Here is a 25,094-nt window from a genome sequence, read left to right on the forward strand (position 1 = left end):
ACTTTACTAATAATTAGCATAATAATAATTAATATTAACAACAAATAATAATAATAATAATAATAATAATAATAATAATAATAATAATAATAATAATAATAATAATAATAATAATTAGAAAGAAAAAGAATGTATACCCTTTTAAAAAGAATCGTTCTAAAAAGAAATGCCCACGACCACGCTCGAACTCATGACCTCTCGTTTAACCGTAACCACCTTAAACCATTTGACCAATTCAGTTTTTCTGTAATAATACCATAGCCAAATATATTTAACTTGTTTCTGTTCCATTTCGGCCCAACATGAAATGCAAGTTATAACGGCCCAACATTCCTACGGCCCAAAGGCTATTATAATACGTGCCCATGTATAGATTAAATAACAAAAATTTTTGCAGTAAGATGAGATTGAACCCCTGACCATTCGTTACACCCAAACACTCTTAACCATACATCCATTTATGTTTTCCTGATTTCTATCCCATCTAAATTTTATTACCTTTCTGTTTCTGCTTCTTCTTTATTTATCAATTATTATTATCATCACCATTAGATCATTATATCATCATCATCGTCATGAAACATCATCATTTTCGATTATTACTGCATCATCATCACATCCGTAACATCATGATCATCGTAGTTATACGCTAATACGGTCGTCATCATTTTCCTCCGTCACGGTTCATCATCTTCATCACGTGGGTTTCGATGGTAACAGATACATAAAATAGCAGCTGCATTTACAGTGATCGAATGACTGAGAATAGTAGAAGAACATTCATGGTGACGGTTTAGTAGTGATGATGGTTTAATGGAGGTGAATTGGTTGTGTGAGTACTTCACGAATGAAACAAGAAAAAGAGCGGTAACAATGGTATTCGGTTCATTTGATTAGAAACGGAAACTTTAAATCTTTAACGGTGATTGTAGTGGTCCGAGGTGGTGGTTAAATGGGTGGTAGTTGTTCGGTGGTTTTAATTGAACAAAGAAACAGAAAAATAACGTGTAGTAGCAAGAAGTGGGTTTGAATAAATCGAAATAGAAACGAGTATCAAAGCAGCTACAACTGCAGTGGTGACCATGGTTGTTTCCTTCTTCAAACAGAAGTAATTCATAGTGACCCAGTAACAGAAATAATAAACGGTTGCTGGTGGTGATGGTGTTCGTTTACTAACAGAAAATGGGTAAGAGAAGATGAGTGAGATATAGAGAGAGAGGGAAGAAATAATCATGGTGGTGATGTGGTTGTAGGTAACGGTTATGGTTGATGATTTACGAAGAGGAAAAAGGAAAAGAGAGGAGAAAGAGAGAAATAGAGAGATGGCGGTTCTTGATTGAAGGATGTTGATGGGTGGTCAATGGTGATCCAACGTGTTAGTCCGGTGATGGTTTTGGGTGGTGGGAGGTGTCGTGAATGGTGATAGGTGTGGATGAGAAAAATGTGGATGTATATGTAAATCACCTTATATGTATATATATATATATATATATATATATATATATATATATATATATATATATATAATTAATCTAATTAATAATTATCATATGTTGAATTGAAGAGTTGATTTGAAAAGAAACGGAAATTGTTTAGTGGTGGTTTGGTGAAGATGTCTTTCAATTAGCTATAGTGAAAAGTTAGGATGAAATGAAATAAAGTTAGATAGATGGATTTGGTAGTTGGTGATTGTATTTGTGTGTGTGTTTGATTCCACAATCTAAACATATATAAATATAGAATAAATTTAGATATATTACTAAATATAATAAATATAATAATAATAATAATACATATAACAAATGCCATTTGACAACGTGCAATAACAAGATTTAATTTCTACCGACAGTTTAGGGATAGTATTTGGTACTCCGTTGTTAATCAGTGGCGGATAAAAAATTTCAGAAAAAAAAATCCCATATTTTTAAATTAACTTTATTTATTTATTTTGGTCATTATGGTATAAAATTCGGTCATTAATTTGCTACATAAAATTACATCAACTGTCCCTCTCATTTGTGGGTAAAATATAAAAAGTGTTAAAATTTAATGGCTAGGTCCTAAATACATTTTTAGTAAGCCTAAAATTTATAGAACTCATTTTCGGATCACCGTTTATTTTAAAATCATATAAGTTCATTTTAGATTTGCTTAATATTAATCGGAACATCAAACGAGTATTACAATCATCTAATATTTATTTTTAATATACTTTATTTATATATAGAGATATATTTTAAATAATAATTATTATAATATCTTATTTTTATTTTATTAATTTTTAACAACATATAATACTTCAAATTATTTTTCGAATTATTATATATACACATACACACATATCTATTTACAATTAAATGTTCGTGAATCGGTGAGCACGGTCAAAGGGTAATTGAATATATGAACACTGTTCCAACATTTTTAAGACTCAACATTACAGACTTTGCTTATCGTGTCGGAATCATATAAAGATTAAAGTTTAAATTTGGTCGGAAATTCCCGGGTCATCACAGGTAGCCTAAGAATTAGGGAACAGACACCCTAATTGACGCGAATCCTAAAGGTAGATCTACGGGCACTAACACCCCCCATACTGGAAAATGGTATGCTTCAGTACTTCGAGTTTATATTATACAGATGTATTTCTGTTTTGGGGATATTCTATATGCATGATGTTAATGTCGGTTACCAGGTGTTCAATCCATATGAATGATTTTTAAAAACTTGCGAGTGTATGATTATTGAATAAAGGAAATCTTGTGGTCTATTAATATTATGGAAATGATTGATTACGATAAACTAATGAACTCACCAACCTGTTGGTTGACACTTTAAAGCATGTTTATTCTCAGGTATTAAGGAAATCTTCTGCTGTGCATTTGCTCATTTAGAGATAGTACTTGGAGTCATTCATGGCATATTTCAAAAGACGTTGCATTCAAGTCATTGAGTTCAATAAAGATTATTATTAAGAAGATAACAGATTAAGTCATTTATAGATTGAGACATATTATGAAATGGTATGCATGCCTGTCAACTTTCAATGTAATGAAATGTTGTCTTTTAAAAACGAATGCAATGTTTGTAAAATTTATCATGTAGAGGTCAAATTGCCTCGTGATGTAACCATATGTTATTGTATTCGTCCTTATGAATTAGGACGGGTCGCTTCACCCGTTCCATAGTCAGCTGGACATTTTTTATTTTTAGTTACAAGTTCATTTATTTATCAGAAAAAATGATCTATCACTTGAGCATAAATAAATTTATGCTAATGATCATCCCAGCGATAAAAAACACTGCACATGTTGTTAGAGCATCAGCATTTCAGCAAATGCAATGACCCATTTGGACGAAAGTTTAAAACCCGTTTAGACTCTATAAACTCAAACATATCACATATCAATTTGAAAATCATCGGATCTACTTTCTAACACAATAATTAGTTTTCATAGACTTTACCCTTTTTAACTTTCGAGCCCGCAAAATTTTGTCCGGGAGTCATTTTGACATTTTCCCCCCAAAATGACATGAAATGGGTTGACGACTTGTTTCCTTATCCAGCTGACCCGAGTGACCAGACTCATCCTACATTTCGAAATCAAATTCTAAATGTGTTACTTCGAAGTTGAAAATTACACAAACGGGTCAAAATCATATTCTAAATGTGTTACTTGCCAACACACTTATTACAACATAGTGGGCGTGTTTAAACCAACCAATATCAAATCTGACATCAAAATAACCGTCACTTGAAGAGTGATTAACTACTAAATTTTTATTGTCAAATGCATAAAAGCATAAAATTTTAAGTAGCAACTTGAACTATCTACCTTAGGTTGAAATAACATCCCCGATGATCTGAGTTGATTTTTCATGTGTAGCACGTCATTAACTCTTCTATAAAATTGCTCCAACTTTCTACTTCCAGTGAAGACAAATCAAAAGAAAAAAAAAATTATATCCAGAACATATGAAAATAATGAGATAGGAAATTTTTTTAATAAAATGCACTAACCCCATCTTTAATCCACAATGATCAAGAATCTGAAACAAATTTAGAAGAACAACATTACAAAACAAACATAAAGTGTGTTTCATTATATTATGTGGCTCAAGGAAAGAACTATGAGGGAATAAGATCTTAACAAAAACATCCAATAACAAAGATTACTCTTTATAGTATCACCAACAAAACACCAAAATAAAAAAAGATAATTCAGGTAACAAAAACCCTTTACACCAAAAAAGCTAATTCAGTTAACAAAAACCCTTAATTCGCATACTCCTAAATATTAATCAGAATTTCTCATTCACAGTGGTTAGTTCACAATTGCATAAAATCATTATCGAAAAAACCCGAATAATCGCATAGATATTAAAACAACAACATTGCAAGAAATCATCGGATAAGCACTTTTCCCTAAATCAACACAACAATAAGTTACGTTACCAATAAACTTATAGTTCAAATAATCAAAGAACAATACCAACCGACAAGCGAGTCTAAAGCGAAAATTGAAGCAGATTTATTAAGTATTGTATTTCCCCTTTTCTTCATCACTGCATCCAAGAGTATCGATCTGCAGTTACACTTGGCAAACCCTAGCGAATCGTAATGGATGTTTCACAATCGATGTTTCATAACGTCTTCAACATCGCCATAGATCGAATTGTATTTCTCCTTTTCTTCATCATTGCATCTAAGAGTATCGATCCCACTACGCAAATTGATAATGTTGAGGATATTTGTTCTAAATCAGCCCTAAAATTATACTCCGTATAAATAAAGTGTATGCGTGAAGGAGAAGTTTGAAGGTTACTTGTAACTGCCTATAATCATGGGCACTTTTGTAATTAAAATCCTTAACTGCCGCTCACAAACCTAAATGACGCCATCACGAATTTAAAGGGTTTAGATTTAATTTTGGGTTCTCATCTAATGGGTGGTATTTTGACAAGTGTCCTTTTAGCAAAAAAAAAAATGTCATCATAATTGTTTTCTAATTAAGGATAAAAGAGATATGATGTATATATATTACTCAAGTAACAAAATAGCGAATTGAAATTAATTCATTTACTATTCATATGAATAGTAAATGAAACGAAATTAATTAATTTACTATTCACATGAAAGCGACATGATAGAAATAATTAATTATAAGTTACATAACATACCCCTAAAGTATTTGAGAAATACGACTTTTTAAAATGTTACAGACAAAAAAATCGAAAACAAAATATTCTTTTGCTTTGCTTTTTGCTGCCAAACAAACGGAGTATATCATATATTCATATATATATATATATATATATATATATATATATGAATATATGATATATTCGTTGGGTTATGAGATGAAGAGGATATACAAAACAAAATAAAAGAAATCCCACAAGTGTCTTTCTCTGATTTCGTGTTCCAAAGTAACAAAAGAAAAGAAAACTTAATTTTTCTTTATTGTTTATGCATAAGACCAAAGAAACTTACATTGTTTTTTTGGTTTCTTATCGAAGAGTTATACGGAGTATTATATATTGTTTTATTATAATAATTTGATTATTATAATAAGTTATTTGGGTTTGGACTAACATCCATTGACGGTGGTTTGAAGTGTAGTGTGGACTATCCTAAGAGACGGTCATATTTTTGATCGTAGGTTTCTCTCCTTCCATCGATTTCTTCAAGAAAGGTATATCGTTTACTCACTTTGTGAATTACATATTTTGACAATTATTTGTAGTGTAACTGGATCTTTGGGATCGTTAATCATGTGCATATTTTATTAAATTTAAATATATGAACTTTTAATCTTGTAAAAGTTTTATGAAATAATAAAAGATTATTATTTTAACTATCCGCTGCGTTAATCGGATTTGGTAAAAGTACACATGATTTTCCAAACACATAGTAATGTTATATATACCTCTAGAAATTTTCTTAAAGATATATTCCTACATATGTGGATTATCTTCACAAATTAATATCATGAAGAATACAAATTTGTCACTTGGCAAGTGGATATTAATTAATAATTCACCTCCAAAACGCGCAAGACCATGATCACCAACCTGTTCGGTCTCCTTCTACATATGCATACTCCCAACACAACATTTTCATTACCACCCTCAAAACATTTCAACATTTTAACATGGGAAACGGTCTACAATGTTGTTTGTCATGTGTTCTTCCCTGTGGTGCACTCGATTTAATCCGTGTAATTCATTTAAACGGCCACGTCGAAGAGATCACTGGACCAATCACGGCCGGTGATTTCCTCAAGAATCACCATAATCATGTCTTAACGAAATCTTTTTCGCAAGGAGTTGTACGACGAATACTCATTATCTCAAACTCGTCTCAACTAAAAAGGGGTAATATTTATTTCTTGATACCTTCGTCCTCTATCCCTGAAAAAAAACAAAAACAATGTCGAAAAATCAAGCCTGTTGTCGTCCCTATGACTTGTGCTGATGTGTCATCTGATGTTATGGTCTTGTCGACGAAGAAAGGTGGTCATCGTAGAGCTCGGCGTTCTGTACATGGTGGAGATTGGAGGCCTATTCTTGAAAGTATCTATGAAGAATAATTAATTATAAGAGCAACTTCTCATTGTCTAATTAAGTTTATTTTATTTCATTTATTTTATTTTATGTATGTGTTAGATGTAAGTCTAATTATTAGGATTTGGATAACAATATTGGGATGCATTGCATGATCAATGGGATGTGATCCTTCTTTCCTATAGAAATATTTCAATTTTTTTGAGAAATAAGAGGAAAGAAGGAAAGTGTACCTAAGAACATATAGTTTAAATCCTCAAGGTGTAAAATAAATATGAATATTTCCTTTATAAAGAAAATCTTTATGGGTTTATTATAAGCACTGTATATCTTCAGTTCTATTGTAGTATTGTTCCAGTTTTTTTATTATTATTTTTATTTTTTTATGTGTAAGATCCATAGTTTGTAAATATTACTCCTATCTGTTTTATGTTTTTTCTCCTGAAACAAGAAATCTGTTTCCTAATTTTATTATATATGAATAAAATATAGAAGAAACCATGCACCATCGTTCAAGTTGCATGCTATTTAAAAGGCCACCAGGTCCTGAATGTATAAGAAATTTTAAAATTTAAACAAATAAGAAGATATATTTATTATTGTATTTTTGTAATTAAAGCTTAAGAATGCATTCATATATATCATTATTGAGTTTACATATTCGAGGCATGCTTCTTTTACCAACAAAATACAATGAGATATACAACAACAATACCCAATTCCACACATACTTATTCTTTTACTACTTATTGATTTTAACAAATTAACAATTTTTAGAAGAAATTGAAATATTTCTACTTTCAAAATGTAACTGGCTTGTCTTCACGTCAACTATATAAATGTTTTCTCCTAACAATAAAAGATAACTTTTCAAATGATGATCTAACTCAAATCTACCGCTCTGTTTTAAAGTTAATTTAAGCTGGTGAGATAGTGTTGTAAATTCCACATTTCAAAAACCACATTAAGTGACATCTGTTCTAGCTTATAAGTCGATCCTACATTAGGTGACATCTGTTCTAGCTTATAAGTCGATCGTACTCCAAATTTGAAGGCTACTTCGATTCCTGATTTGTGTCTTGAACAAAGATCACTGTTCTACAATGTTGGCAGTAACTGGTTCAAATTTGATCAAACATGTCACCAAATTGATTCAAATAACAACAAAAGGCTTTCAGTTAAAGTAGCAACAGTTTAAAACATATCAATACAAACATATTTAGTTCTCATGTACAGAACTTTTCATGTAATCATCACATACATAACTGAAGAAAGTCTTTCGGTAGACATATATGTGTTTTTAACATAATGATAATAATGATAATGTCTGATGATCTTTCAGATGAAAGAAGCTTGATGATCAGCATTATTCAGGTTGTGGATGATATGTACGGCGTCTGAGCTGTGAATCTGAATTGGGTTGCTGCAGAAAGATCCTTGTTGGATCATTAGGATCAACATATCTACACACACAATAAAGAGTGTTATATGCAGTTATGTATATGCTTGCACATATTCAAGTTGATTGAGAAACACCATAGGTGGTCATTTGAACCCAACCCTGCCTTTTAGGTCAATACCTAACCATTTTGACCCAAAACCTAAATTAACCAGTTACTTGACTTGCAGATAAGAGATTACTTACGCGCATCTCATCATTTCATCAACAGGTGTTTCTGCTGCTCTTAAAGGATCAGCAGGACGAGGCTCAGCAGCAGCAGCAGCAGCACTAAATTGTTGATTATATTGTCTCACAGATTTGATCAGGTTGAAAAATAAGGGCACGAATGTTCCACAGCCTCCTTCCTTGAACAAAATCTTGAATGAGTGAGTAGAGTATAACGCCCTGTGTTGGTCATCTGGGACTACCTACAATTGGAGATCATTATGTAAGATAACTGGCTATATTTCACAAGTAAATATATCACAATCTACTTACAGGTTCCACAAATCCAGATATATTGTTGCAGTGAAATATTGGCTGGTTAAACTTTTCTCCATGCACATAAAGCTGCAAGAAAAACAAAGTCAAATAACTGATTCTGCATAAATAAGACTACGCCCAGGGTAGCTAACAGAAGCTGGATAATCAGAAGTGTTAATAGTCTGTTATAATGATTGATGACTAGTCCAATTACTTTGATTATAAAACATATTATGAAATGAACATTTTAAGTAACTTGAAACATGTAAGGAACTAGTTTATCAGTAACAACGGCATATCAAAAGGGGCCTATGCAAAGGTTTATCGCTTGAACTGCACTAATTTACAAAGGCATACTAATAACTCCTACCATTCAACAAAAAACTTAAACATTGCTCACCAGGGGCATATCAAAAGCAACGAAATTGTCTTTAGGTTTATCAGCAACAAAAACCATGCGAACATTCGACAGATATATTTTCCCCTTTGCTTTAGCAACTCCTCCATTGGCCCTAAACAGAGCAAACCACAACAGTTAGGTCAAACTGACTAAGCAGAGGATCCTATATACACATATAAGCATACAACTTCATACAATTTATACATACCAATGAATTTATATAGTTGATCGGGGATCATATAGCACTAATCACAGTCATAATAATCAAAATTAGTTTGACAAATACGATAGCTTACTTCACAAACTAAGTCTCACAAATTGATATCATAAACCCTAATTTCACGTAAACAATTGTATCATGTGTTCATCCTCCCAAAATCATTCAATCATATACAGAAAGAAGGATAAACTACTAGGTTGATTGATATATTGAAAAAAAAAAAAAAAAATTTTGATGGATAAATTAATTAATGAAATTACCCAGGGATTTTGTCGACCTCAAATTCGACACCGTCTCTGATCAAGACGAACATCTCGTTGACGAATGCTACGGGCATCCCGTTTCCGTACAAATTAGGGTTAAGCGCCATAACCGAATATTTCAGCACGATCTTTTATTTCGATTTTTAGTTTGATCAGATTTCTAGTGTCGGTTGTTTATTTTCTGTATTATTTTGATATATAAGGCCTTTGATTTTGATATTGATATCTACAATATCTACAACTACAATATTCCAGACGTTACCACGAAAGGGGTTAACAAGATTGCCAAACAGAAAACTTAAGTTCTTTTTCTAAAAATACATAAATAAATAAATAAATAATAAAAAAAGCAAGCAATAATAATAATAATAATAATAATAATAATAATAATAATAATAATAAGGAACCACACCCTATGGTCTTCTCAGAGGGTGTGCAACAGGGTGATCCCCTTGGTCCGCTGCTTTTTGCTTTGGTCTTATAACCCTTGGTTTCTAAAATCACAGATAATTTTGAGGTTTGTCTTCAGGCGTGGTATTTGGATGATGGCACTATTATTGGGGACACTTTGGTGGTGGGGAAGGTTTTGCATTTGATTATGGGGGATGGGCCTCGTTTTGGGCTACATCTCAACGTTGAAAAAACAGAAATTTTCTGGCCTACGGAGGACCCTCGCAGCAGGCAAGTAGGTGTCTTTCCTCCTAATATTGCTCGACCTTTAAATGGTGTTAAGTTGCTTGGGGCCCCCGCAAGTTCCGATCTTGGTTTTAGTAGTGAACTGGTGATGCAAAGGGTGACCAAGTCCATTGCGCTTATGGATAAGGTTGCTAAGCTTGATGATCCTCAGTGTGAGTTGTTGTTGCTTAGGGCATGTACGGGAGTTTCTAAACTCTACTTTACCTTGCGTACTTGTCCTCCTAGTATATTTGAGGCGGCTCAACGCGCTTTCGATGGAGCCCTTCGATCTTCCTTGGAGCGTATTGTTACTGCTTCAGGGCCTGGGTTTGGTGATTGGCAGTGGCGGCTTGCCACCTTGCCATTTGCATTTGGAGGGCTTGGTGTTTATTCTGCGGAAGATGTTCGTCATTATGCTTTTCTGGCTTTTCGATTACAGTCTGCTGGGTTGCAGACCAAGCTCCTACGTCATGCGGGTATTGTTGGTCTTGGTCGTGCTTTTGAAGATGCATTGGGTCTGTTTAATAAAAAGGTTGGGTTTGATATTTTAGGTAATCAGAGTGAGGTCGCTGCCCCCATACTCATGAAGAAATTGGCAGATGTTTATTTCACAAAGGTTACCGCTTCTGCAGAATCCACTTTTTCATTATCTCCCCGACAATCGGCCTTATGGAAATCGCAGCATGGTGATCACACCTCTGCTTGGCTAAGGGCAGTCCCTATTTTGGGGTTGGGTCAGACGATGAACGCAAAGACTTACCGATGTGTGTTGTGCTACCGGTTGGGTGTTCCATTGTTCTCTATCTCGACGGCATGCTCTGCCTGTTCAAGGGTTTTTACTGGGGATATTTTCGGGGATCACGCGGTGTCTTGTGCTGGTATGGTGGGTATTAAGCATCGACATAATGTTGTTCGGGATTCCCTTGTTGATGTTTGTTATCGATCTGGGATTTCAGCGAGAAAGGAGGTTGACAGTGGGTTGTCTGGAGGGAACGACAGGGCCCTCAGACCTGCAGATGTGTTACTTTATTCCTGGGATTGTGGTCGCGATGTTTGTGTTGACTTGACAGGGTCTTCTCCTTTGACACAGTCTGGGCTTTCTGACTTTGTCCCTGGACGTGCTGTGGTTGATGCGGCTCGTCGGAAGCGGGTCAAGTACGAATCTAGCTGTCAGACGATTGGTTATGGTTTCATTCCTTTCTCATTTTCTTCCGTTGGGAAATTAGAAAATGATGCTGTTTCTTTGCTAAAGCGGGTTCAGAAGAGTTCGATGGCGCAAGATATTGGTGCCGGTGCTGCTGCTCATATTTTTACTAGAATAGGTTTTGCTATTGCTAGAGGTGTGGGGGCCCATATTGTCTCTAGGCTCCCCACTAATTTTTTGTAAGTTTTAATACTTTTAAGTTTATAATAATAAGAGGATAATAATAATAAATAATAATAATAATAATAATAATAATAATAATAATAATAATAATAATAATAATAATAATAATAATAATAATATAAAACGGATCCAAAAATCAACATCGTACTACCCGATACAACAGAAACATACTATATCTAATTAACAACCACAACATACAACAAAGCATCAAATAAAACTAACCAAACCAAATGACCTTACATGAACATGATTTATTTAATAGAATCGTACCTCTGTATTCTTAATTCCTAATAAAACTAACCAAACAAAAAACACCAACGTGGTGGGAATAAAGTTAACAAGGCAAGTGTAACATCGACCAACACTACATGTAAAAGAACCTGAAGTGCCGGAGGCAGTGTTGTAAATCTCCCGAGATCTCCCCCGAGATCTCCCCCGAGATCTCGTTTTTAGAAGGAAACCGAGACGAGATGTTCATCTCCCGAGATTTCTCGGTCAATGAGGTCAAACTTAGTCAAAGCCACGATTTCTCGGATTTTCTTGAGATTTTCTTGTAAAATTCGTAATTTCTAAGATTTTCTCGCTCATTTCTATGATATTTTTGTAAAATCTCGTAAAAGCATATATAAATATACATATATTTATGCTTTTATGTATATTTTTATTAAAAAATCTATAAAGTCAACGTAAGTCAACGTCCGAGATCTCCCCGGGATTATTTCGAGATGCCGAGATCTCCCTAAAAAAGTCCAAACGAGATCTCCCCGAGATCCGAATTCTCCAACCTTGGCCGGAGGTACCAAATAATTACCGACGAACACATCGAGTCGTAGAGAGAATACTGGGACAGTCGTTGATATTGCATATTTTATACATGTTTTACATATACATTTTGATACAATATCATGGTTGTTTTGTTTATATTTTGAATCAATTATATGAACTTTTGGTACTTAATGATTTATAGTTGATTTCGGGTAAAAACAAGGATTTTGGTGAAGTTTGAAGAAATGGACTGGAGGAAGTTGGGTGAGAAGATAAGAGAAATCTAAGCTGCTGGAAAATGGGAGAAAGCGCTGCCTTCTTTATTGAAGTGTCGCTTATGTTGTGGAGCAGGGGGAAGAGTATCAGATAAGAGGCTTCGCTTAGAGAGAAAGCGCCTCTTAGATTTCTTGGCAGTTGGTACTGGAATCAAATGAAGGCGCCGCTTGGACACAAAGCGCCGCCTAGATTGTTGTTCGAAGTATGAAGATGAAGAACAAGGCGCCGCATGAATAATGATGTGCCGCATGGATTGATGAAAGCGCTAGTGAAGAGCGGCTTATTGCTAGGGTTTGTTAGGAGTTTCTTCGCGAAAGCGACGTTTGGGCCTCTGAAGCCGCGCTTGCCTTTGTCGGTTTTGGAAAACTATAAATACGAACCTTGAGGTTTTGGAGCTGCATCCATATTTTGAGAGAGACTACATACCAGACCAGTTCCTGAGTGATTTTTGGCTGGTTTTGAAGCAATTTGGAGCTTAGGAACGCGGTTTAATCTTCAAGGAGAAGCTAGTAACATTGTTTGATTTCATACACACTTTCTTTTTAGGTTATATTCTTATTATGGATTCTATTTTAGACATATGTTTTATTGATTTTATCATAATTGTTGGCTAAGTTTGTAATGTTTACTTAGACCAAATACTGATTATGTTGAGATGATTTTATGTTTATGATAATTGATATAATTGTGTGATAACATATTTCTTAGTAAAGATAAACTTTTGTGAAGTATTATTTGATTGTAATGTCTGATTATTGATTTTATCATATTGAATTGACAACTCATAGGATATAGTTAATAGTTCATAACAAAGTGACAGTAGGGTTATGCATGCTATCTGACAATTAGCTGAGACAGATCAATTAGAGAAACTACCAAGTGTGAATTGTTGTAACGACCATTTTGCGCAATTATTGGTGACTGCAACCGTACATCACCATGTTCTAGGTTAATAATTCAGTTTAAAAACAATTTAAAGTGTATGGACGGTCTGTGACATTGATTAGCATAAGATTGAGTGGCACTTTTCATGCTTATTATTGTAGTTGCGTCTGGAATACATGAGTAGATCGTTGATCACACACATGATATGAAATTGTCAATCTTTTCCTAAAATCCCAACATATGAAGTGAAAAGTGCCTAACTAATCTTATTTGGTTGAATCTGGTTGTTTGTTCTGAATTATTCGTTTGCTTTTATTTTGAAGCATATTTAGTTAAATCATTATTATGACATTTCGGTCACTAAACGATAAGCCCCTTGATTTACTATTTTATGTTAAATTTGAATCTGCATGTAATTGATCACTAGGATTAATTGTTAATTAATGTCGATATGAACGAAACATGGATTTATTATTTTTATACTATTGCATGATTAGATACACTTGCCTATAGTTATGTGTTAGTTAATTTTGATATTATCTTGAGTTAATTTTTATAACCTGATCTAGCACATCAGTTGTATCCACCGAAAATTGTGAACATCAGCTACCACTTACCTTCAAAAGCCACCATAAAAACGAAACCACAACCGCAAAACACCAGCCTACAACCATCAACACTAAAACCAGATCTCTAACACGGAGATTGTTGACTGGTTCAACCGGAAGATGAGAGCAGAAAATGAGGAGTTTGGCGAGAAAGCACAAGGTGGTGAGCTAAAAAGCAAAACGACACCTAGGTCACCACCAAGACATGTCGCCATTACCGACATAATAAATGGAGGAACACTTACAATAGGGTCGTGATAACCACCATAAGCCGTCGCCAAAAGGAAACTCTGGTGGAACTAGAAGGCCTGAAAACACCCAATCCGATGAGAAGCTGAGAAAAAAACTACAAAAACGACCCCAAACACGAAAAGGTGGTGCAAAGAGGCATTTACAATCGGAGAACGTCACAAATCGCGGAAAAAGACGTCGAAAAATCCAAAAGAAATAGAACATGAAGAGAAGCTTAATAACAAAACCAGTTTCACAAAGCAACACGAGAAGAGAAACAAAAATGTTCAAAGAACACCTCAACTCGCCGAAGAAATGAAGAGGAAAGGAGGGGAGGAGAAAAACACGAAATAACGAAGAAAAGAATCACACTGACAAGATGTCAATGGCGGGAGGAAAAGTAATCACCTAAAAAATACAAAACAAGGACTTTAATAGATGAAATTATTGAAGATGTGTTGTTCGGTCTAAACGTAAAAGATGATCAGAAAAAGGAAATGAAAAGTATAGTTGCACACTCTTCAATACAGAATAAAAGTTAAAAGGTCCCTACTACTAACAAAAAAATAAACTAACCTACCATTTTATAAAGTGTTATTGGGTTAGATTAAAATTAACGACTTTTTGTCTATGACTTGTGACAGAAGGGTTAAGAAAATATAAGTTTGGTGATGGTATTTATATTTCATCTCATCACCACTTCCATCGCTAACACTAACTACAACATACATCATATATTTGAGTCCTAATAATTCATTATGAGGTTTTATTTAAAGGGGAAAAAAAGTATTACATTTGTCATTCCCTTTTAAGAAGGATATGATAGGAAAACAAATGATGTCGAAAGGAAATAATAAAAAACCAAAGGAAAATAAATGAAAATGAATGGAAATTAACAATATTATTGTTTGATATACTTTACATCTAAAAATTAGCGGATTAAAATGAATGACTTTATTATTCTACTGTAACATACAATAATAATTGTTGTTGCGATGAAGAAATTCGAGTTATTCGATTCTATATGTAATTTCCCTTATTTTCGATTAGATATTGATCTGTTACCACTTCTTTAGATGATAATGAATATTTGGACTAGTTAACTAAGTCAAGAGATGCAAGTACATGTATCTCAACGGCCACTTATGGTAGCGGACTTGACTACGCAATCTATTTTTTTACTTTGATGCAAATACGTGGGAAGAATGAAGAAAGAACCTCTCATTTTATTTCTAGTATAATGTAAATGGGGAGGAAAAAAAGAAGCCTTTAATTACTTTTTTTTTCTATGTTATTAAAGAGAGTGTGCTCCATTAATTAGTTAATATACTTGTATGCATCAGAATCTACATATTGGCACGGTACTAGGATATGTAATAATTTTGATGGGACTCTTTTGTTTTCTCTGGGGAAAGAGCAATGAACCACAACCTGAACCACGAGAAGAACCGATCTAATGATACCGCAGCCCGCATGCGCATGTAACATACACACGGGCATGCGCTATGGTGCGTATGCGGGGTGCTCTCATGCGTCATGCGGCATGCGGATCCGTATCTGGTCCCTTTACGGCGGTTGCTTAGCTAACAAGCAAATATCTTTTCCATAATTATATCCGTGATTCGGGGGAGATGGTTATGGAAACGATTATCACTATCCTATGACGGTTCTAGAATTAGAGTTTGCCTATAAATACAAACCCTAATCGTCGTTAGCAACATACCACGTTACGTAGCCATCTTCTACCACACATCCTACGTAACTTACATCCTCTATCATCTTCTAAAGGTTAACAGGTTAGTTCTTTATTAACTGGTACCTACAACCTTGCTTGGGGCCTTCTGATCGACGGACGTCATCGAAGGTGGACTTAATCACTTGGCCACCCCGCCGACATCATCATGTCGGCCAGGGTTATTCACGGTAGCCGGACCGAAGAGCCACGTTCTAAGATCCTTAAACCCCTCCTTTACGTTGAGCAAGCATGTTAAGACCCCTCGGTTAAAATATGCATGATCACGATCCAAGAACAACAACTTGAAATGCAGCAGTGTAACAACCCGTCAAAATCGCTATTGACGCGGCACGTTAATCATTGATTCCACAGTGAGGTTTTGACCTCTATATGATACGTTTTGACAAAATATTGCATTCATTAAAATAAGTGACTTTCTAAACATAGAAAGTTATAAGCATGTAGGCGAGTGCTTAGGTATAAGCAAATCCTCAAAATACATAAGTTTTTATCATACAGGTTGACATCACAGTCCAATTATTTATTACACAACGCAGTTTTATTTCGAATGCAATAAACTTTATACAAAGCATGAGAGACTCCATGCAGGCAACAAGCACATCACAGCGGAAGCAGTCTAAGGACCTGAGAATAAAATATGCTAAAAAGTCAACACGAATGTTGGTGAGTTATAGGTTTAATTGCTCGAGTCATAAATATATATAAAGATAGACCACAAGATTTTATCAAAAGTTTATTAATAGATTCTACGTAACAGAGCACCCTGGTAACTAAACTTAATGCTATAATGATAATTACCCTATTCGTTTTAATACATGCAAACCAACGTGTCATAAACTCAAATAACATACGTCCGTTAAAAGGCTAGCGCTCTAGCTCGGACGGGGATGTCAAGTCCTATGGATCCATATACAATTATTCACGCCCACCAGTCCATATCCTATGTACTGGCAGCTACTAGTTACCAAAGCTAAGGGATTTTTGGTTTAACTCAGTGTAGAATTTAGTATGTACTTGTGTCTTATTGCGTTTAAAATAAATTGCATGTATTCTCAGCCCAAAAATATTTAAAGTATTTAAAAAGGGAGACTATAAACTCACGGTTCAATATTGAGACTCAATATTGTAGGCAAATTGCGTAGATGTAATGATGGTAGACGACTGTATGGTTGGCCTTGGATTCAAGAACAATACCCCGATCAATACCCAATATTTCCTTAGTTTAAAACGGTTTGAAACCCGAATTAAAACACCCTCGTATATACCTTATTATTATTAAACTTAAATTATAATTATAATTATAATTATAAATATAAATATTGATTAGAGAAAAATAAAGTGTGTAATACTTCGTCGAACAAACTGGCCTTTTATAGGCACATTTCCTGAATTTGGTCCCCATGCGATCGCATGGGTTTTCAGTGCTTTTGCCATGCGATCGCATGGCTAGGCTGAACATCTCATTTCTGCTTTGTTTTCTAGTTCGTCGACATCAAATAGTGTTTACTGTAGCAAGTCGGTTTCACTGTAGAAAATAGTGTTTTACTGTAACAAAGTCGGTTTCACTGTAGTAAATAGTGTTTTACTGTAGCAAAGTCGGTTTCACTGTAGCAAATAGTGTTTTTATAATTATCACAAGTAAAAAAAAAGTCGAAAGGTACATGAATGTGTAAACTAGTTCAAAAAGTTTTAAGACTCAACATAATAGGTTCGCTTATCGTGTCAGACATATTTATCCTGTAATTAATTTATTAATATGAAATTTTCTGGGTCATCACAGTACCTCCCCGTTAAAGAAAATTTCGTCCCGAAATTTTGAGTAGTACCTGTTTTATATGCGATATCAGTGAACAAATGTGAATATTTTTGCTTCATTTGATCTTCACGTTCCCAAGTAAACTCGAGTCCTCGTCCAACGCTCCAACGAACTCTAACTATCGGTATTTTGCTTTGTTTTAATTGTTTGATTTCACGGTCCATGATTTCAACAGGTTCTTCGATAAAATGGAGTTTATCATTGATTCGTATTTCGTCAAGAGGAATTACGACATCCTCTTCAGCTAAATATTTCTTTAAATTTGACACGTGAAATGTGTCGTGAACACTACTAAGTTCTTGCAGTAGCTTTAATCGATAAGCAACTGCTCCAATTCTTTCTGTGATTTCAAAGGGTCCTACGTTGTAGTGACCCGAACTTTTCCATGTTTATATATATTAATTGAGATTGATATTTACATGATTAAATGTTTTCAACATGTTAAGCAATCAAACTTGTTAAGACTTGATTAATTGAAATATGTTTCATATAGACAATTGACCACCCAAGTTGACCGGTGATTCACGAAGGTTAAAACTTGTAAAAACTATATGATGACATATATATGGATATATATATATATAGTTAACATGATACTATGATAAGTAAACATATCATTAAGTATATTAACAATGAACTACATATGTAAAAACAAGACTACTAACTTAATGATTTTTAAACGAGACATATATGTAACGATTATCGTTGTAAAGACATTTAATGTATATATATCATATTAAGAGATATTCATACATGATAATATCATGATAATATAATAATTTAAAATCTCATTTGATATTATAAACATTGGGTTAACAACATTAAACAAGATCGTTAACCTAAAGGTTTCAAAACAACACTTACATGTAACGACTAACGATGACTTAACGACTCAGTTAAAATGTATATACATGTAGTGTTTTAATATGTATTTATACACTTTTGAAAGACTTCAATGAACTTATCAAAATACTTCTACTTAACAAAAATGCTTACAATTACATCCTCGTTCAGTTTCATCAACAATTCTACTCGTATGCACCCGTATTTGTACTCGTACAATACACAGCTTTTAGATGTATGTACTATTGGTATATACACTCCAATGATCAGCTCTTAGCAGCCCATGTGAGTCACCTAACACATGTAGGAACCATCATTTGGAAACTAGCATGAAATATCTCATAAAATTACAAAAATATGAGTAATCATTCATGACTTATTTACATGAAAACAAAATTACATATCTTTTATATCTAATCCATACACCAACGACCAAAAACACCTACAAACACTTTCATTCTTCAATTTTCTTCATCTAATTGATCTCTATCAAGTTCTATCTTCAAGTTCTAAGTGTTCTTCATATATTCTACAAGTTCTAGTTACATAAAATCAAGAATACTTTCAAGTTTGCTAGCTCACTTCCAATCTTGTAAGGTGATCATCCAACCTCAAGAAATCTTTGTTTCTTACAGTAGGTTATCATTCTAATACAAGGTAATAATCATATTCAAACTTTGGTTCAATTTCTATAACTATAACAATCTTATTTCAAGTGATGATCTTACTTGAACTTGTTTTCATGTCATGATTCTGCTTCAAGACTTCGAGGCATCCAAGGATCCGTTGAAGCTACATCCATTTTTCTCTTTTCCAGTAGGTTTATCCAAGGAACTTAAGGTAGTAATGATGTTCATAACATCATTCAATTCATACATATAAAGCTATCTTATTCGAAGGTTTAAACTTGTAATCACTAGAACATAGTTTAGTTAATTCTAAACTTGTTCGCAAACAAAAGTTAATCCTTCTAACTTGACTTTTAAAATCAACTAAACACATGTTCTATATCTATATGATATGCTAACTTAATGATTTAAAACCTGGAAACACGAAAAACACCGTAAAACCGGATTTACGCCGTCGTAGTAACACCGCGGGCTGTTTTGGGTTAGTTAATTAAAAACTATGATAAACTTTGATTTAAAAGTTGTTATTCTGAGAAAATGATTTTTATTATGAACATGAAACTATATCCAAAAATTATGGTTAAACTCAAAGTGGAAGTATGTTTTCTAAAATGGTCATCTAGACGTCGTTCTTTCGACTGAAATGACTACCGTTACAAAAATGACTTGTAACTTATTTTTCCGACTATAAACCTATACTTTTTCTGTTTATATTCATAAAATAGAGTTCAATATGAAACCATAGCAATTTGATTCACTCAAAACGGATTTAAAATGAAGAAGTTATGGGTAAAACAAGATTGGATAATTTTTCTCATTTTAGCTACGTGAAAATTGGTAACAAATCTATTCCAACCATAACTTAATCAACTTGTATTGTATATTATGTAATCTTGAGATACCATAGACACGTATACAATGTTTCGACCTATCATGTCGACACATCTATATATATTTCGGAACAACCATAGACACTCTATATGTGAATGTTGGAGTTAGCTATACAGGGTTGAGGTCGATTCCAAAATATATATAGTTTGAGTTGTGATCAATACTGAGATACGTATACACTGGGTCGTGGATTGATTCAAGATAATATTTATCGATTTATTTCTGTACATCTAACTGTGGACAACTAGTTGTAGGTTACTAACGAGGACAGCTGACTTAATAAACTTAAAACATCAAAATATATTAAAAGTGTTGTAAATATATTTTGAACATACTTTAATATATATGTATATATTGTTATAGGTTCGTGAATCAACCAGTGGCCAAGTCTTACTTCCCGACGAAGTAAAAATCTGTGAAAGTGAGTTATAGTCCCACTTTTAAAATCTAATATTTTTGGGATGAGAATACATGCAGGTTTTATAAATGATTTACAAAATAGACACAAGTACGTGAAACTACATTCTATGGTTGAATTATCGAAATCGAATATGCCCCTTTTTATTAAGTCTGGTAATCTAAGAATTAGGGAACAGACACCCTAATTGACGCGAATCCTAAAGATAGATCTATTGGGCCTAACAAACCCCATCCAAAGTACCGGATGCTTTAGTACTTCGAAATTTATATCATATCCGAAGGGTGTCCCGGAATGATGGGGATATTCTTATATATGCATCTTGTTAATGTCGGTTACCAGGTGTTCACCATATTAATGATTTTTATCTCTATGTATGGGATGTGTATTGAAATATGAAATCTTGTAGTCTATTATTATGATTTGATATATATAGGTTAAACCTATAACTCACCAACATTTTTGTTGACATTTTAAGCATGTTTATTCTCAGGTGATTATTAAGAGCTTCCGCTGTCGCATACTTAAATAAGGACGAGATTTGGAGTCCATGCTTGTATGATATTGTGTAAAAACTGCATTCAAGAAACTTATTTTGTTGTAACATATTTGTATTGTAAACCATTATGTAATGGTCGTGTGTAAACATGATATTTTAGATTATCATTATTTGATAATCTACGTAAAGTTTTTTAAACCTTTATTGATGAAATAAAGGTTATGGTTTGTTTTAAAATGAATGCAGTCTTTGAAAAATGTCTAATATAGAGGTCAAAACCTCGCAACGAAATCAATTAATATGGAACGTTTTTAATAAATAAGAACGGGACATTTCAGTTGGTATCAGAGCGTTGGTCTTAGAGAACCAGAATTTTGCATTAGTGTGTCTTATCGAGTTTGTTAGGATGCATTAGTGAGTCTGGACTTCGACCGTGTTTACTTGAAAAATGATTGCTTAACAAATTTTGTTGGAAACTATATATTTTTAACATGTAAATATTATGTGATATATTAATCTCTTAACACGTTTGATATTATGTGATAGATGTCTACCTCTAGAACAAGTCCCATTGACTCATCTAATAATAATGAAGAGTCAAATGTAAATTGGAATGATTCGTGGACTGATTCACAAGTTCCCGAAGAGGAACCGGAAGAAGAGTCGGAACCGGAAGAAGAATCGGAACCGGAAGAAGAATCGGAACCGGATGAAGAAATTGAACCGGTGGGGGAAATAATAAAACGGTTAAGTAAAAGAAAATCCTCAACCAACCGACCAAGGTTAATTATGGTCATTGGTGTTTCCGCCAAGGAAGCAAAATATTGGGAGGATTACCAATTCTCCGATGAATCGGATTCCGACGAGAATTCCGATGATGTTATAGAAATTACCCCAACTGAATTTAAAAAGGCAAAAGAAAATAATAAGGGAAAGGGCATAAAAATAGAGAAATCTAATTCCAACCCCGATGAACTTTATATGTATCGTCAACCCCCGAAGTCCTTAAGTTGTAACAATGACCCGGGAACCTCTAAACCACCAGGTTTTTCTAAACCAATGTGGAAAACGACGGCTCGTATTAGGGGAACATCATATATCCCTAGAAACTTGGCAAAACGAACCAAAACCGAAGAAGAAGAAACAAGCGAGTCGGAATAAGATAGTTGTATTTGTGTGGTGTAATATATGTAATATAGTGTGCTTATGCTTTATGATATATGTAAAAATTGCTTGTATTAATAAGTATTTTTTTTATGAATCTAACTCTTGTCTATTTTACAGTATAAAAACACAAAATGGATAGACAACCCAATATTTTAAGAGACCTACCCGGAGACATGATTGATGAAATCTTGTCTAGAGTCGGTCAGAATTCTTCGGCACAACTATTTAAGGCGAGATCAGTTTGTAAGACATTCGAAGAACGTTCCAAGAATGCCTTGGTTTATAAAAGGCTTTCGTTCGAAAGATGGGGGATATCACATTGGGAAATCCATAAGTTACGATGTGTTTACTTTGACGCATATATTGCGGGGAACCCAAATGCTTTTTTACGCAATGGGTTAAGAAATTATTTTGACTCAATATATCTGAATATTGGACTTCGTGATTTAGAAAAAGCGGCTAACATGCAACATAAAGAAGCATGTTATGCTTACAGATTAGTAATGTTCGCTTCTCACCAAAGTGAGAACAAGAACATCGGGCTACAACTATTAAACAAAATGTTCCCACAAGTGACGGAGTCGGTAATTGGGGTAAGAAATGAGGTTTTTAGATTGTTACGGGACTGTTGGACATTACGTAACCCTCGTCCCTTTGACGACGTTACAACACGCTGTCTTATCAACGGCCATAACGGTTATGTTCCACGAGACCAAGGATGGGAAGTAATCCTAGTAAAACCAGAATGCATGACTTGTTTCTGGACGTATGAATTACGTGTCTTTATTGCCTTTGCTGAACGACTTGTGTACTAGCTAGAATTATCTTCACAACCATCATGTATCAAATTTATTGTGTGCTATATTTCATGCTATATGTAAAATAAGCGGTATTGTAAGTTTGTAAAATATTGTGTAAAAGTTTGAACGCGAAATATTATTATAATCAGTTTTTCATATAGAATTGTAGTAGTTGAATTGTATATTAACTACTAAGTATGAACTTAACGGGTAGGTACTACCCGAATTTAAACTTATAAAACGCTAATATGAAGAAAAAGCTTTTATAAATGAGTTCATATTATGCTACGAAATACTATTAACTACTCTTAATATTCTGTATGATTAACTTGTTCCATTTGACTATTTTGAAGGAAATGGCACCGACTACTCGACACACCGTGAATATGAATGAAGAGGAATTCCGTACTTTTCTAGCTTCAAACATAGCCGCAGTACAGGCTGCGCTACATACCAACAATAACCTTGGATCTAGCAGTACAGGAAATCGTGTAGGATGCACCTACAAAGAATTCACTGCCTGCAAACCTTTGGAATTTGATGGAACCGAAGGACCGATCGGATTGAAATGGTGGACCGAGAAGGTCGAATCGGTGTTTGCCATAAGTAAGTGTACTGAAGAGGACAAAGTGAAGTACGCTACGCATACCTTCACAGGTTCTGCGTTAACATGGTGGAATACCTATCTAGAGCAAGTGGGACAAGACGATGCGTACGTACTACCGTGGTCAGCATTCAAGCACTTGATGAACGAGAAGTACCGTCCCAGAATCGAGGTCAATAAGCTCAAGACAGAACTTAGAGGATTACGAACCCAAGGATTTGATATTACCACGTACGAAAGACGATTCACAGAATTGTGCTTATTGTGTCCGGGAGCATTCGAAGATGAGGAAGAGAAGATCGACGCGTTTGTGAAAGGATTACCGGAAAGAATCCAAGAAGATATAAGTTCACACGAGCCCGCCTCCATACAACAGGCATGTAGAATGGCTCATAAACTAGTGAACCAGATTGAAGAAAGAATTAAAGAACAGACTGCTGAAGAGGCCAATGTGAAGCAAGTCAAAAGAAAGTGGGAGGAAAACGGTGATAAGAATCACCAATACAACAACAACAGCAATTACAACAATAATCGCAACAATTATCCCAACAATCGCAACATCAATCGCAACTATAACAAACGGCCCAACAACAACAACAACAACAAAAACAGCAACTACAACAATCATCCCAACAACAATAATAACCGCAACAACAACAACAATCAGAAGCAGCTATGCCAAAGGTGTGAAAAGTATCACTCGGGGTTCTGCACCAAATTTTGCAACAAGTGTAAAAGAAATGGTCATAGCGCGGCGAAGTGTGAGGTCTACGGACAAGGGGTTAATAGAACGAAAGGAACAAATGGTGTCGGAACGAGTAATGGCGGAGCAAGTAGTGTCGGAGCAAGTTATGCCAATGTAGTTTGTTATAAATGTGGAAAACCGGGCCACATTATTAGAAATTGCCCGAACCAGGAGAACACGAATGGACAAGGCCGCGGAAGAGTTTTCAATATTAATGCGGCAGAGGCACAGGAAGACCCAGAGCTTATTACGGGTACGTTTCTTATTGACAATAAATCTGCTTACGTTTTATTTGATTCGGGTGCGGATAGAAGCTATATGAGTAGAGATTTTTGTGCTAAATTAAGTTGTCCATTGACGCCTTTGGATAGTAAATTTTTACTCGAATTAGCAAATGGTAAATTAATTTCAGCAGATAATATATGTCGAAATCGAGAAATTAAACTGATTAGCGAAACATTTAAGATTGATTTGATACCAGTAGAGTTAGGGAGTTTTGATGTGATAATCGGTATGGACTGGTTGAAAGAAGTGAAAGCAGAGATCGTTTGTTACAAAAATGCAATTCGCATTATACGAGAAAAAGGAAAACCCTTAATGGTGTACGGAGAAAAGGGCAACACGAAGCTACATCTTATTAGTAGTTTGAAGGCACAAAAACTAATAAGAAAAGGTTGCTATGCTGTTCTAGCACACGTTGAGAAAGTACAAACTGAAAAAAAGAGCAT

At 34.3% G+C, this 25,094-nt stretch overlaps 2 protein-coding genes across 2 annotated transcripts; one reads left to right on the forward strand and one right to left on the reverse strand.

Moving 5' to 3' along the window:
* The first annotated feature begins 6,152 nt into the window (after nucleotides 1-6,152).
* Nucleotides 6,153-6,590, forward strand: LOC139844332 (uncharacterized). The gene has a single exon (XM_071834555.1). The coding sequence runs from the start codon at nucleotides 6,153-6,155 to the stop codon at nucleotides 6,588-6,590; it is 438 nt and encodes a 145-aa protein (XP_071690656.1).
* Nucleotides 6,591-7,709: 1,119 nt separating this feature from the next.
* LOC139881269 (UPF0664 stress-induced protein C29B12.11c-like) lies at nucleotides 7,710-9,561 on the reverse strand. The gene is made up of 5 exons (XM_071865777.1): nucleotides 9,369-9,561; nucleotides 8,889-9,000; nucleotides 8,504-8,575; nucleotides 8,210-8,433; nucleotides 7,710-8,027 (listed from the first exon to the last, which is right to left on the reverse strand). The coding sequence occupies exons 1-5, from the start codon at nucleotides 9,476-9,478 to the stop codon at nucleotides 7,931-7,933; spliced, it is 615 nt and encodes a 204-aa protein (XP_071721878.1). The 5' UTR covers nucleotides 9,479-9,561; the 3' UTR covers nucleotides 7,710-7,930.
* Nucleotides 9,562-25,094: the final 15,533 nt, after the last annotated feature.

The sequence above is a fragment of the Rutidosis leptorrhynchoides genome, chromosome 1, assembly GCF_046630445.1.
Source record: "Rutidosis leptorrhynchoides isolate AG116_Rl617_1_P2 chromosome 1, CSIRO_AGI_Rlap_v1, whole genome shotgun sequence".
NCBI classification, from domain to species: domain Eukaryota; kingdom Viridiplantae; phylum Streptophyta; class Magnoliopsida; order Asterales; family Asteraceae; genus Rutidosis; species Rutidosis leptorrhynchoides.

Coding starts and splice junctions, on each gene's coding strand:
- LOC139844332 (XM_071834555.1), top strand. CDS start 6,153: ATGGGAAACGGTCTACAATGTTGTTTGTCATGTGTTCTTCCCTGTGGT.
- LOC139881269 (XM_071865777.1), bottom strand. CDS start 9,478: ATGGCGCTTAACCCTAATTTGTACGGAAACGGGATGCCCGTAGCATTC. Junction 8,576..8,888: donor TTGCTTTTGATATGCCCCTG/GTGAGCAATGTT, acceptor TTTTTCTTGCAG/CTTTATGTGCATGGAGAAAA. Junction 8,434..8,503: donor TATCTGGATTTGTGGAACCT/GTAAGTAGATTG, acceptor CTCCAATTGTAG/GTAGTCCCAGATGACCAACA.